The sequence below is a fragment of the Hemitrygon akajei genome, chromosome 5 (assembly GCF_048418815.1).
Source record: "Hemitrygon akajei chromosome 5, sHemAka1.3, whole genome shotgun sequence".
Lineage (NCBI taxonomy): Eukaryota > Metazoa > Chordata > Chondrichthyes > Myliobatiformes > Dasyatidae > Hemitrygon > Hemitrygon akajei.
Genome location: NC_133128.1, coordinates 120,013,116 through 120,026,921, shown reverse-complemented (window position 1 = coordinate 120,026,921; position 13,806 = coordinate 120,013,116). Strand labels below are relative to the sequence as shown.

General features: G+C 48.6%; 1 protein-coding gene across 3 annotated transcripts in view; it reads left to right on the top strand.

The window, feature by feature from the left end:
• The first annotated feature begins 834 nt into the window (after positions 1 to 834).
• Positions 835 to 13,806, top strand: part of igfbp2a (insulin-like growth factor binding protein 2a) — a 99,583-nt gene continuing 86,611 nt past the window's right edge. For 2 of the 3 annotated variants that reach the window (XR_012098998.1, XM_073046315.1), the window contains exon 1: positions 835 to 1,447. Coding sequence is in view for 2 of the 3 variants with exons in the window: in XM_073046315.1 (XP_072902416.1) it covers positions 1,105 to 1,447 (343 nt within the window). In the remaining variant the exon portion in view is untranslated. The remainder of the gene's footprint in view (positions 1,448 to 13,806) is intronic. The other variant, XM_073046314.1, reaches the window with a different exon arrangement.

Below are 13,806 nucleotides of genomic sequence, written 5' to 3'. Positions count from 1 at the left end.
GAATCACATCACCCCATTTGTTTCTCTGCAACCTCTTCTCCCCACTCTCATCACCCACCTCCTCCCCACCGATTCTACCCCTCACTCACACATTGGAGGCAAGTTATGGTGCCCTCCCAACCCTGCGTGACCTTAGGATGTGGGAGGACCTGGGCGAGACCAATGTGGCCGTCTAGACCCTATACCGACAGCGCCTGAGGCGGGGATTGAACCCGGCGCACTGAGTGTGTGTCTTCAGACTCCTGTACCTCCTCCCTGATGAGAAGGGAGCATGTCCCAGATGACCCCTCCATTAGAATTCTCTGCCCCAGAGAGGGGTGGAGGTTAGTCATTACTGAGATTGGCGGCGGTAATTGACAGATATTTAAACTACAGAGAAATTATAACTTATGCAGCAGGCTCGAAGGACCGATTGGCCTCTTCCTTGTGTAGGTCTTCGATTTTCAGAAGGCACTAGAATCAGGCGGCCCCACGTTCTTCAGCCCGCCCATCTCCACCCCAGCCGCTGTGAATAAGGCAGGCACAGGGATCCAGCAGATCAGTTCTCGTCCGTACAACACCGGCGCTAAGACCTGGCGGCGCCCTTCCTTTCCCGAAAGCTTGCTGGAACCGGTGGACCAGTGCTCTCCTTGAAAACCTCCGGCTCCAGCACTTGCTGGTCTTTCCCCTCCCTTCCCCTCACTACCACAGGAGCTGGAACCCGGCAGAACCCCACTTGTAACCCGTCCGTGCCAGGACCCTGCGAACCCCCCCATCCCATCCCATCCCACTGTAAGTAGCAGGCAAGCACTGGGATCCTGCGGATATAACATATCCGGCGCTAAGACCCAGTGGAGCCCTTCCTCTCTAGAAAGCGGCTGGGAACCAGTGGACCCGTTGTTATACCACCGGCATTAAGACTCAGAGGAAGCCTCCCTCCTGCGAGGCGGCGGGCGCTGGGAACCGGCGGACTTGCGCTTCGGCTCCCGGAACCCTCCCTTCAGTAAACCGGCAGTCGCTGGGACCCAGAGGATCATTCCCTCCATAAGGCGCAGGGCGCTGGGACCCGGCGCTGCCCCGCTCCACCTGCCGGTTGGACGCCGCCGAGTTGGTGCGCGGCAGACAATGGGCGCCGCCGGGCTGGTGGGACTGGCGCTGTTGGCGCTGCTGGCGAGTGGCGGGGCGGCCGAAGTGGCTTTCCGCTGCCCGCCCTGCAGCAGCGAGCAGCTGGCGAGCTGCACGGAGCCGGCCGACTGCAGTGAAACGGTGCGGGAGCCGGGCTGCGGCTGTTGCTGGAGCTGCGCCCGCACTCTGGGAGAGGCGTGTGGGGTTTACACTCCGCGCTGCGGCGCCGGGCTCCGCTGCTACCCCCGCAGCGACACCGAGTTCCCGCTCCAAGCTCTCGTCCAAGGGCACGGGCTGTGCGCCAAGCGCAGGGATCTGGAATATAATCGCTCCCGGGACGCAGGTAAAACTCCGGCAAATCCTCCACCCCCAACCCGCGTAAAAAAAGTTTGCAAGGTGCCAAAAGTTGAGCAAAGTTTGGGTTTATAGTAATGACGAGCAGAGGGATCTTGGGGTCTAAATTCATAGCTCCCTGAAAAGTGGCTACACAGGTTGATAGAGTGGTTAAGGCATGCTTGCTTTTATTAGTCGAGGCATTGAGTTCAAACGTTAGAAAGTCACGTAGCAGGTCTACAAAGTTGGTTAGATCACACTTGGAGTATTGTGTGCAGTTTTGGTCACCTCATTATAGGTCGGATGTCGAGGCTTTGGAAAGAGTGCCGGAGAGGTTTACGAGGATGCTGCTTGGATTAAAAGGTATGTGCTATAACGAGAGGCTGGATAACCAGAGAACCTTGAGTGGTGTTCTCATGCTCCATCACATTGTGGAAAGCTAATGGAGACTTAACCAAAAAGACTGCTGCCTGAAGTAGCTGCGAGATGTGGCTCAGCTAACTACTGAGCAAAGAAGGATGAATGCTTCTGATTTGCTAACATTTCGGTTTTTGAATATTTAGCTTTTCAAGCTTTATATTTTCCCTGTCTTTTGGGCTCTACTGTTAAGAAAGGTGCATGAGATTCACAAATGAAAATTCCAGTTAAATTGATCAAAATCCCTGGTTGTCATAACTCAGTTACAGTTGCAAGAAAAAGTTTTGTGAGCCCTTTGCAATTACCTGGTTTTCTGCATTAATAACTCAAAATGTGGTCTGATCTTCATCTAAGTCACAACTCTAGACAAACACAATCTGCATAAATGATAATACAAACAATGGTACTGCTCCTCGTCAATACCGAGTATACCATTTAAGTGATCAATTTACGTTTAAAAAAAAAAGTATGTGAACCTCTGGGGTAATGCCTTCTACAATAGCTATTTGGAGTCAAGTGTTCCAATCAGTGAGCTGAGATTGGAGGTGTGGGTTGTAGAGGTGCCCTGCTCTATAAAAAAGACACACACACAGTCAGTTTACTGACAAAGCCTGCTGTTCTCAAGAGCGATCGGTTTAGTGCACCATGTTTGATCAAAACATCTTTCAGAGGACCTTAGAAAAATTGTAGAGATGCATGAAGCTGGAAAAGGTTACAAGAGCATTTTTAAAGACCTGAATGTTCATCAGTCCACGTTAAGAGAAATTGTCTATAAATGGAGGAAGCTCGTTACTGTTGCTACTCTCCCTAGGAGTGGGCATCCTGCAAAGATCACACCAAGAGCACAGTGTGCAGAACCGAAGGAAGTGAAAAAGAACCCAAGGGTAACAGCAAAAGTCCTGCAGAAATACCTAGAACTTACTAAAATCTTGGTTCATGTGTCAATTATAAGAAAAACACTAAACAAGAATGGTATCTTCCATGAACACTATTTTTGTTTGGTGTTTTTTGGTGCTATCTGAAAAATCTTTGCTGCACACCTCACGTTTGCAAAAGTCCACCTGGATGTTCCAGAACGCTTCTGCAACAATGTTCTGTGGATAGATGAGACAGAAGTTGAACTTTCTGGCAGAAATGCACACTGCTGTGTTTGGAGGGAAAAGGGCACTGCACACCAGCATCCCTATCCCTACTGTGGAGCATCATGGGTTGGGGCAGCTTTGCTGCCTCAGGGCCTGGACAGTTTGCAATTGTTGAGGGAACAATGAATTCAAAATTTTATCAAGATATTTTACAGTCCATCACCTGAAGCTTAATAGAAGTTGAATGTAACAAGACAATGATCCGAAACACAAGAGTAAATCAACAATAGAATGGTTTAAAATAAAGAAAACTTCTGTGTTGTAATGGTCAAGTCGGAGACCAGACCTGGCGTGACCTGACGAGGGTTGTTCATGCAAGGTATCCCAGAAATATTGAGGAACTGAAACAGTTTTGTATGGAGGAATGGTCTAAAATTCCTCTCCATTGTGTAATTCTGATCAGCAGCTCCAGGAAACGCTTGGTGGAGGTTATTACTGCTAAAGGAGGTTCTACCAGTTATTAAATACAAATACAAGGGTTTACGTGCATTTTCCAGCCTGGACTGTGAATGATTGAACAAGTGTTAGACCACACTTGGAATACTGTGTTGTGTTCTGATCAGCTCATTATAAGAAGGATGTGGAAACTTCAGAGAGGGCGCAATGTAGTTTTACCAGGTTTTTGCCTGGATTAGAGAGCATGTCTTATGAGGATAAGCTGAGTGAGCTGGGGTTTTCTCTTTGGAGTGAAGGAGAATGTGGTAGAACTTGATGATAAGTGGCATTGATAGAGCGGACAGCCAGACTTTTTCCCCAGGGTGAAAATGGTTAATACCAGAGAGCGTAATTTTAAAGTAATTGGAGGAAAATGGAGGACTATGTAGGAGGCAAGGGTTAGGTTGATCTTAGAGTAGCTTAAAGGGTCGACAAAGCTTTGTGGGTCAAAGAGCCTGTACTATGCTGTACTGTTGTTTGTTTTAATATCAGCTCATTGCCCCTCCCCCCCCATGTGGGACACTAGCCCCGGTGGGGAGGGAGGTGTTCTGGCTGATATCTGGTCTCAGTAACTCTCACCATCACCTGACTGAACATTTCACGGTTAGAACCGAGGTGACATTCGCCTGTGGATCAGTGATCTGAAGAACACATAGTGAATTTGGTCTCAGAGTGGTGCTCCATGGAGCCAGGCCCTTCAGCCCAAGTGCTCCATGCTGGCAAACATTCCCATTTGCTAGTGTTTGGCCCATATCACTCTTAACCTGTCCTATCAATATACCTGCTCAAATGCTTTTTAAATACTAATAATGTACTTACCTCAACCATTTCACTGGCATCTTGTTTCATAGATTGCCCACCCTCTTGGTGGAAAAAGTTGCCCCTTGGGTTCCTGTTAATAGACAATAGGTGCAGGAGCAGGCCATTTGACGCTTCGAGCCTTCACCGCCGTTCACTGTGATCATGGCTGATAATCCACTATCAGTACCCCGTTCCTGCCTTCTCCCCATATCCCTTGACTCTGCTATCTTTAAGAGCTCTATCTAACTCTTTCTTGAAAGCATCCAGAGAATTGGCCTCCACTGCCTTCTGAGGCAGAGCATTCCATAGATCCACAACTCTCTGGGTGAAAAAGTTTTTCCTCAACTCCGTTCTAAATGGCCTACCCCTTATCCTTAAACTGTGGCCTCTGGTTCTGGACTCCCCCAGTCTCTGCTCTCTCACCTTAAACCTGTGCCCTCTGGTTGTTGATTCTGCCACTCTGGGAAAATAACTGTGTGTGTTCACCCTATGAATTAGTAAAACTCTGGAAATGCAGCTGCTGTGGCCACACATCCATGCATTGCCTGTTCAACTGCTGCGACATCCTTGCCCAGGTTCGCAGGTGACACCAGGAGAAGGAGTGTCGTGGACAGCGAGGAAGGTTGGAAAAGTGGGCTGCGAAATGGCGGATGGAATTTAATGCATGCAAGTATGAGATGTTGCACTTTGGGAGGCCAAGCCAGGGTAGGACCTGCACCGTGAATGGTAGGGCACCGATGAGTCTGGTACAACTGAGAGATCTGGGAATACTGATCCATAATTCCTTGAAAATGGCATCACAGGTAGATGTGGTCATAAAGAGAGCTTTTGGCACACTGGCCTTTAATAATCAAAGTACTGAGTACGGTGGTTACGATGTTACGTTGAATTTGTGCAACATATTATCGAGACCAAATTTGGAGTGTTGTGTTCCGTTCTGGTCGCCTACCTACAGGAAAAAGGTCAATAAAATAGAAAGAATACAGAGGAAAATTTGCAAGTGTGCTGCTGGAACTTGAGCACCTGAGTTAGAGGGGAAGGTTGAATAGGTTCGGACTTTATTTCCTAGAGTGTGTAGGAATGAGGTATACAAATTTGAGGGGTATAGATAGGGTAAATGCAAGCAGGCTTTTTCCACTGAGGATGGGTGAGATTACAGCTAGAGGTCATGGGTTAAGAGTGAAAGGTGAAATATTTAAGGGGAGCCCAAAGGGGGAACTACTTCACTCAGGATGGTGTGAGTAAGGAACCACCCGCCAGCGAAAGTGTTAGATGTGGGTTCAGTCTCCTCTCACATTCTAAAGGCGTGTGGGTTAGGGTTAATAAGTTGTCGGCATCCTATGTTGGCACCAGAAGTGTGGCCCCCAGCACATCCTCGGACTGGCCACTGACTTTGCACTGTATGTTTTAATGTAGATGTGAATAAAGGTCATTGTTAATCTTCCCATTGACCCCATCCAGCCCCCTCATCATCTGCACACCTCGGTCGAGTCTCCCCTCTGCTTCCTCAGTTACAGAAGAAACCCCAGCCCCTCCGATTTTTCCTCAGCCGTTGTGCTCTGTTGTTCGGCCAAACATGGTGGGCATGCTATGTTGGCGCCAGAATGGGTGGCGGCACTTGTGGGCTGCCCCCGGCTCATCGTTGTGTGTGTTGGCGGTTTCACTAAATGTTTCAGTGTAGATCTGATAAATGATTCTGATTCTGGGTTCGGGATGTGGGCGCAGTGCTCAGAGATATTTGTATCACAGCGTCACCTTCCTACATCCCATGCTTCAGCTAGTCATAGAGCACAGAAACAGGCCCTTTGACCCATCTAGTCTGTTCTGGTGTATTCTGCCTAGTCCTATTGACCTTTATCTTGACCTGTCCCATCCATGTATTTATCCAAACTTCTCTTAAATGTTGAAATTAAACCCACATTCATCACTTCTGCTGGCAGCTCGTTCCACGTGGTCACAGGGAGAACGTACAAGCTCCTTACAGACTGCGGTGGGAACTGAACTTCCAATCATTAGAGCTGTAAAGCATGAGGTTAACTTCCATGCTACCGTGCCACCTCTTTACTGGGGCGGTGATTGGTGAAGGATCAGAGGGAAGGTGGGGAGAGGCTTCCACTCAGAGGCCAGTTGGGGCGGTCTGTGGGGTGGGGGTAGAGGTGCTCACTGTGTTTACGCGGTGTGTACTCTGGGCCGTGACCTATGGGGCTGTGGGCCCTGTGTCGGAAGGCGGGGTCATGCTGGAAGTTCTTTCTCAACCACTGTGCCTACGATATAAACAACAGGTTGTAAATTTTCCATGCTCTTTGCCCACGTTCCTCAGCTGCAACTCTGGCATCACGGACACTGATTTTGGACCCTGGGGAGAGATGAGAGCAAGTCAGGCAAACAGGACAGGGTTAGAATGTGAGGGGCTCACTAACGCTGGCTCGTTTCTCAAGATTGTTAATCTTTCGGAGCACACAACTAAAGGAGAATGAAATTATTCTAACTCTGGATCTGGTGCAGCACGAGAAAAGCACAATAAGATAAAGAACACAATAATAAAATAAAAAATATAAATGCATCCGATAGTTTTTGTACATAATTTGATTGTATGTCCGTAAAGCGATGGAGTATCTGTTCATGAGGTGACTGACAGGAAATGATAAAGTATTGGCGATTGGGGGTGTTGAGGGTGGGTTAACGGGTCGAGGTGTTGATCAGCCTTACTGCTCGGAAAGTAACTATTTTTGCGTCTGGTGGTCCTGGCCTGGACGATCTCTCCGATCTTGCTGCAGCTCGCAAAAGCCGCCCTCCTCTCCGGTGGCCTCTGGAGTGAGGCTGCTGGTCCTATGCCACTCATCTGGCATTTTGGTTGGTCACTGTGGGCACCACACACTCCCCCATGGTCGGGGCAGGAGAGGTGTGAAGGAGTGGGGGGGGGGGGGGGCAGTTGTGAAGGTGGTATGTCCTTTCCACACGAGGGCTCAGTGAGCTCCTGACCGACAGAGTTGATTCTCAGTCCCACGTCCAGTAGCGTATTGGTTCGATATCCACTGCTGTCTGTAAGGAGTTTGTATGTTCTACCCGTGACTGCGTCTTTCGGCCTGGTCCTCGGTTTACTCCCATATTCCAAGGTTTAGGGTGAGTAAATTGGCGCTGGAAGCGTGTTGACACTTGGGTGCTGCTCAGCACAATCCTCACTGCTATGATTCGATGCAGAATGACACATCTCACTTCGTTTTGATGTACATGTGACAAATAAAGTTAATTTCTTACACACAAAATGCTGGGGGGGGCTCAGTAGGTCAGGCAGCATCAATGGAGAGGAATGAAGAGTCGACATTTTGGACCTTTCAGCACAACTGGAATGGAAGTGGGGAAGAATAAGAGGTGAGGAGGAAGAGAAGGGAGTACGAACTGGCAGGTGAGATGAGGTGAGAAGCTGGGAGGTGATCGGTGGAAGCGGTAAGGAACTGAAATTGATAGTGAGGAGCGTAGACCACGGAAGAAAGGGAGAGAGGAGGGGGACCAGAGGGAGGTGAGGAGAAGAGAAGGGCTGAGAGAGGAGCCAGAATGCAAAAAGAGGGAAGGGCAGTGGGGAGACAATACCGGACGTTAGAGAAATGGATGTTCATGCTGCCAGGTAGGAGCCTACCCAGACAATGAGGTCTTGCTTCTCCAATCAGAGAGAGACCTCATTGTGGCATTAGAGGAGGCCATGGAATGAGAGTGGGGATTGGTAGTAAAACGGTTGGCCAGTGGGATACCTGCCTGTTGTGAATGGAGTGAAGATTCCCAACGAAACTATTCCCAAGCACTCTTGTCTTCAGTAGCCCGGAGTCTCTCGCGATCCATTGAAGGTGATTTCTGTCCTTGGCGTCAGACCTCACTGAGAGATGGTTACTGACTTAACCAAGTTTGATGGCTCCGGACCTGTACTCGCTGGAATTTGAAGAATGAGTTAGAGACCTATCAAATATGGAAAGGCCTAGATAGAATGGAGTTGCAGTGGGGAGGAGGTGGCAGGTGGGTCTGTGTGCTGGTGTGAGGAGGTTGGGCAAGAAGCATTGTGTTCTGGAGGGGCATTGTGTGCTGCAGGGTGGAGGGGAGATGTTGAGAAGGTATCATAGAACGGTACAACACAGGAACAGACCCTTCGCCTCACAATGTGGTACTGACCCAATTAAGCTTGTGATCAAATGCCTACATAATGTCCATATCCACGTCCCATTCCCATTCTGATATGTCTATCCATGGCCTCCTCTACTGTCAAAATGAATCCAAACTCGGGTTGGAGGAACAACACCTTATATACCGGCTGGGTAGCCTCCAACCTGATGGCATGAACATTGACTTCTCTAACTTCCGTTACTGCTCCTCCTCCCCTTCTTACCCCATCCCTGACATTTAGTTGTTTGCCTGTTCTCCATCTCCCTCTGGTGTTCCCCTCCCCCTTTCTTTCTCCTGAGGCCTCCCGTCCCATGATGCTTTCCCTTCTCCAGCTCTGTATCACTTTCGCCAATCAACTTTCCAGCTCTTAGCTTCATCCTACCCCCTCTGGTCTTCTATCATTTCGCATTTCCCCCTCCCCCCACTACTTTCAAATCTCTTACTATCTTTCCTTTCAGTTAGTCCTGACAAAGGGTCTCGGCCCGAAATGTCGACAGTGCTTCTCTTTATAGATGCTGCCTGGCCTGCTGTGTTCCACCAGCATTTTGTGTGTGTTGTTTGAATTTCCAGCATCTGCAGATTTCCTCGTGTGATGTCCATATCTTTCCATTTTCATCACATTCATTTGCCTGTCTAAGAGTCTGTTAAATGTCCTTAACGTATCTGCCTCTAACACCACCTGAGGCCATACATGCCAGGCACCCATCGCTCTCGGTAAAAAAAAGCTCGTCCCTCACACCTCTTTTGAACTTAGCCCCTCTCAGCTTAAATACGTGCCCTCTGGTATCACCGTGCATAGAGCAAGTTGGTTCTGTGCGAGACTGCGAATTCTCAGGCTTCATTTCCGGATATTTCAGGCTTGGCCCTAAACTTTGTTTTCAAGTGGAAAGCTTTGGAGAAAAGGCGGGAGCGAATGTTTTCACCAAAGAGGGAACTATAGGTCAGCAGGCTGAATGCTCCGATCTGTTCCACATTTGTCCACGTTTGTTTTTTTCCGTTAAATTTCCTAGAATTCTGGTGTTTTACGACTTGCTTTACAAGTGTTGCCAGAGCAGCTATCAGCACTCCGTGTATTTTCTGCCTGTGGTTACAGAGTGGTGCGGCAGGGAGCTGGGATCTGTCACATTCTCCGGCAGTTCCAATGGGAGCCTCCCTCTCCCTCGCAGTGAATCCTGTCCTCACTTCTTTCCACAATGTAGAATTGGAGGTGGTACGGTTGTGTAGTGGTTTGTGTAATGCTTTACAGCGCCAGCGACCTGGGTTCAATAAACACAAAGTACACTGCAGATGCTGGGGTCAAATCAACACATACAAACAAGCTGGATGAACTCAGCAGGTCGGGCAGCATCCGTTGAAATGAGCAGTCAACATTTCGGGCCGAGACCCTTCGTCAGGACCTGGGTTCAATTCCTGCTGCTGTCTGAAAGGAGTCTGTACGCCCTCCCCATGACCGCGTGGGTTTCCTCCCACATCCCCAGTGCACAAAAGTTAGTAGGTTAATTGGGCGGTGCGGGATCATTGAGCTGGCAGGACTTGTTACCATGCTGCATATCGAAAAGAATTTAAGCAAATACATACCCATGCCAGGTATTGGAAAGGAAAATTGTTCCAGAAAGAGGGTATGTGGCACGATGGCACAGCGGGCAGAGCTGCTGCTTCACACTGCCAGAAAAGGGGGTCAGAATGTTCGACCGTTACCGCTGTGCGCCATTTCAAACTGTGGCCTGTGGATCAGTGGATACCACCTCAGGGTACTTAGATGCTGCCTGGACCCGCTGAGTTTCCCCAGCACTTTGTGTGCACTACACTAGATTTCAAGCCTCTGCAAAAAATCTCTTGTGCCTCAGGGTACTTGTCCAGCATGTGACCTCTGATATGTTTTGACTTATGAGGATAGATTGAGTGAGCTTGGGCTTTTCTCTTTGGAGTGAAAGAGGATGCAAGATGACATGATAGAGGTGTACAAGATGATAAGAGGCGTAAATCGAGTGAACACAACTAGAGACTTTTTTCCAGGGTGGAAATGACTAATATGAGGGGGCATAATCTTAAAGTGATCAGAGGAAAAGTGTGGGTTATTGAAGAGATTGGTGGGTGTCAGGGGTGGTGGTAGAGACAGTGACATTAGGGGTATTTAAGAGCACGTGGTTGAAGAAAAAATGGAGGGCTATGTGGGCGGGAAGGGTTAGATTGATCTTAGACTAGATTAAAAGGTCGGCACAACATTGTGGGCTGAAGGGCCTGTACTGTTCTGTGTCTGTACACTATGTTGTTTACTACAGGTCTGTGAGGAAAGTGCAAGAACTGGGATTTTACGGGGATGGAAATGGTGAAGGGACTGTGTGTGATCTTGTTGAATGGCATATTGACTGTAGGGGCCAAAGGTTTGCCATGTGGGGGCCCTCCATGGATCGGGGCCGAACATGGCCGTCCTGTCCAAGCAGTCTCCAGTCAATACGCAAGTCAGGGCAGTAGGATATGGAGGGCAAGCTCTTGCCCGTGCAGAAGGCTCCCTCTCTCCATGCAGCTGATAAATCCAAAGGAATGGCAGAGACTGATACAGTTTGCACCGACACCATCGCAGGAGTTGTCCGTCTGTGTTGAGCTCAACGTTGGACTGCCTTTGGGATTCCAGCTCCAGGTTTTTCATCAGGATTCACTCCCGAAGCCTTCCCCATGAATGGGTGCAGCCTCCAGGCAGCAGAGCTTTGAGATCAAACACGAGGAAATCTGCAGATGCTGGAAATTCAAACAACACACACAAAATGCTGGTGGAGCATAGCAGGTCAGGCAGCATCTATAGGGAGAAGCACTGTCAACGTTTCGGGCCAAGACCCTTCGTCTGTCCTGACGAAGGGTCTCGGCCCGAAACGTCGACAGCGCTTCTCCCTATAGATGCTGCCCGGCCTGCTGTGTTCCACCAGCATTTTGTGTGTGTTGTTTGGAGCTTTGAGATCAGAGTTTTCCTTCCACATGAGCTGATGACCACGGCTGTCGAGCCCCATCTGCCCGGGTACTACTTCACTGCCTGATGAAAGCTGGTGCTGAGGAAGAGGAGGGGAGCTGAACAGAGGATTGAGCATTTGCTGAGCGAAGACTACTGTAAGACAGGAGCAGAATCAGTCTGTTTAGCCCAGTGAGTCTGCTCCACTTTTCCGTTATGGCTGATTTATTATCCCTTCTCCCATAACCTTTGATACCCGAACTGATTGAGAACCTGTCAAACTCCTCTTGAAATATGTCCAATAACTTGACCTCCACAGTCGTTTGTGGCAATTTAATGTCGGAGAAATGTATATAATACACATCCTGAAATGCTTTTTCTTCACAAACATCCACGAAAACAGAGAAGTGCCCCAAAGAATGAACAACGGTTAAATGTTAGAACTCCAAACTCCCCCCCCCCCACCCCAGCTCCCCTCCCACCCGCACGTAAGCGGCAGCAAGCAACGATCCCCCCTCCCCCCACCAGCAAAAAAAAGCAAACCTTGGTACTATCACCGAGCACTCAGTGTGAGCAAAGCAACAGCAAAGACAGACTTGCAGTTACCCCAAAGACTTTGCGTTTCACCCGGTATTCGACATACCACAGGCTCTCTCTCTCCCTAATAAGGGAGAATGATTTTCCCAGCGAGTGGGGAGATATAATAAACAACTCACTGGTTTACATTGCTAAAAGTCCGTTACATCGCTGTTTTCGAGCTCTGCGCCTAAAGATCACAAAGATCCTGGGTCTTAGGGCCCACTGCAGTAGATTTTCTGACTCACCCAATGACACACGGGTCTCTTGCCATGACACTGACCCTTGATCCGCCTGTCACCAGAGCCCCAAGATCTTAGGCTTCCAAATTCGAGCCAGGCTCTCAGGCCGAACCCTTGGTGTGCCGAAGAACAGCCAGTCCTGAAACCCCGTGAGCAGGTCCCATTCCAGCAAAGAACCGAAGTCAGCGTGTAACTCCAGGTCAGGGTCTTCAAAAGAACCCTGAAAGGGAAAAATAGAGATGTTAAAGATGGAAATAGAGCTGTTTCCGAAGATGGAAGCAAAGGAGTCGCTGTTCAGTGCCATCTTAACTTCTCTCCACCTCCCCAGATTCCACAGATTCATTCACCTGGCCTAAAGAAATTCCTCCTCATTTCTGTTCTAAAGGAATAACCTTGAATTCTGAGGCTGTGCCCTGTGGTGCTAGACTCCCCCGGTATTGGAAACATTCTCCCCATGACCACTTTATCTAGACCTTTCAATATTCGATAGGCTTCTAATCTCCAGTGAGTACAGGCCTAGAGCCATCAAACGCTCCTCATACGCTAAAACCTTCCCTCCCGGGATCATTCTCGTGAACCTCCTCTGGTCTCTGTCAAATGGGACCCAGAACTCCTGACAGTACTCCAAATGTGGTTTGACCAATGCCTTAAAGTCTTAACGTCTCCTCTATGATCTGCAGGGGGAAGAACAAACCAGACAGGTTTGAGAAAGGTGTCACAGAGTCAAAGCTCAAAAGTTTGATACAAATTTATTCTCGAAGTACATAAATGTCACCATATATAGTAGATTCTAGATATTTGGGCCATCTGTTAATAGGGGCAGCCACTTATTTGGGACACTCTTAAAGAACAAAACCTAATTGAGAAGACAGCCGGGAGTCAGTCTGTTTATTTGGGACACTGTGTGCTTAACTGAGATGGGAGACTGTTGCTGAACAGTTCATAACTAGTGTCAGTCATGCACAGTTGTGTGGCTGTTAGTACACCATACTTTGAGTGAATGGTTTTTAAGTAGAATCATTTGTGTGTGCTTGTGTTCAACAAGCAGTGATTTTTTTTGTTTGTCGCTGGCAGTTGGTGAGAAATAAGCAGTGAGCAAGTTGTACTCACTCCGGTTTCAAGCATTCAGGCTTGGAGATGGCGGAAGCGGCTGGGAGTGAAAACCACTTCAAGTAATGAAGATGACGATTTGGAAGATGCAATCGTCAAAAGCATTGTTTGAAGGGGGTCGATTGTCTGCATTGGTGTCTGTGTCGATTGTTCATTTGCAGTCAATCAAAAGATTATGGCAGCGTACTCTGGGTTAATTCCTCCATCAGTTACTATTAGGAACTAAAACACAGGTTTATAGTCCCGTACAAACAATGGAAAATCTGCAGATGCTGGAAATCCAGGCAACACAGACAAAATGCTGGAGGAACTCAGCAGGCCAGGCAGTGTCTGTGGAAAAGAGTCAACAGTCGATGTTTCAAGCCGAGACCCTTCATCAGGACTGGAGAAAAAAGGTGAGGAGTCAGATTAAGAAGGTGGGGGCGGCGGAGGAAGAAACACAGGGTGATGGGTGAAACTGAGGGAGGGGCAGGGGTGAAATAAAGAGCTGGGAAGTTGATTGGTGAAAGAGATACAGGGCTGGAGAAGGGGGAGTCTGATAGGAGAGGAC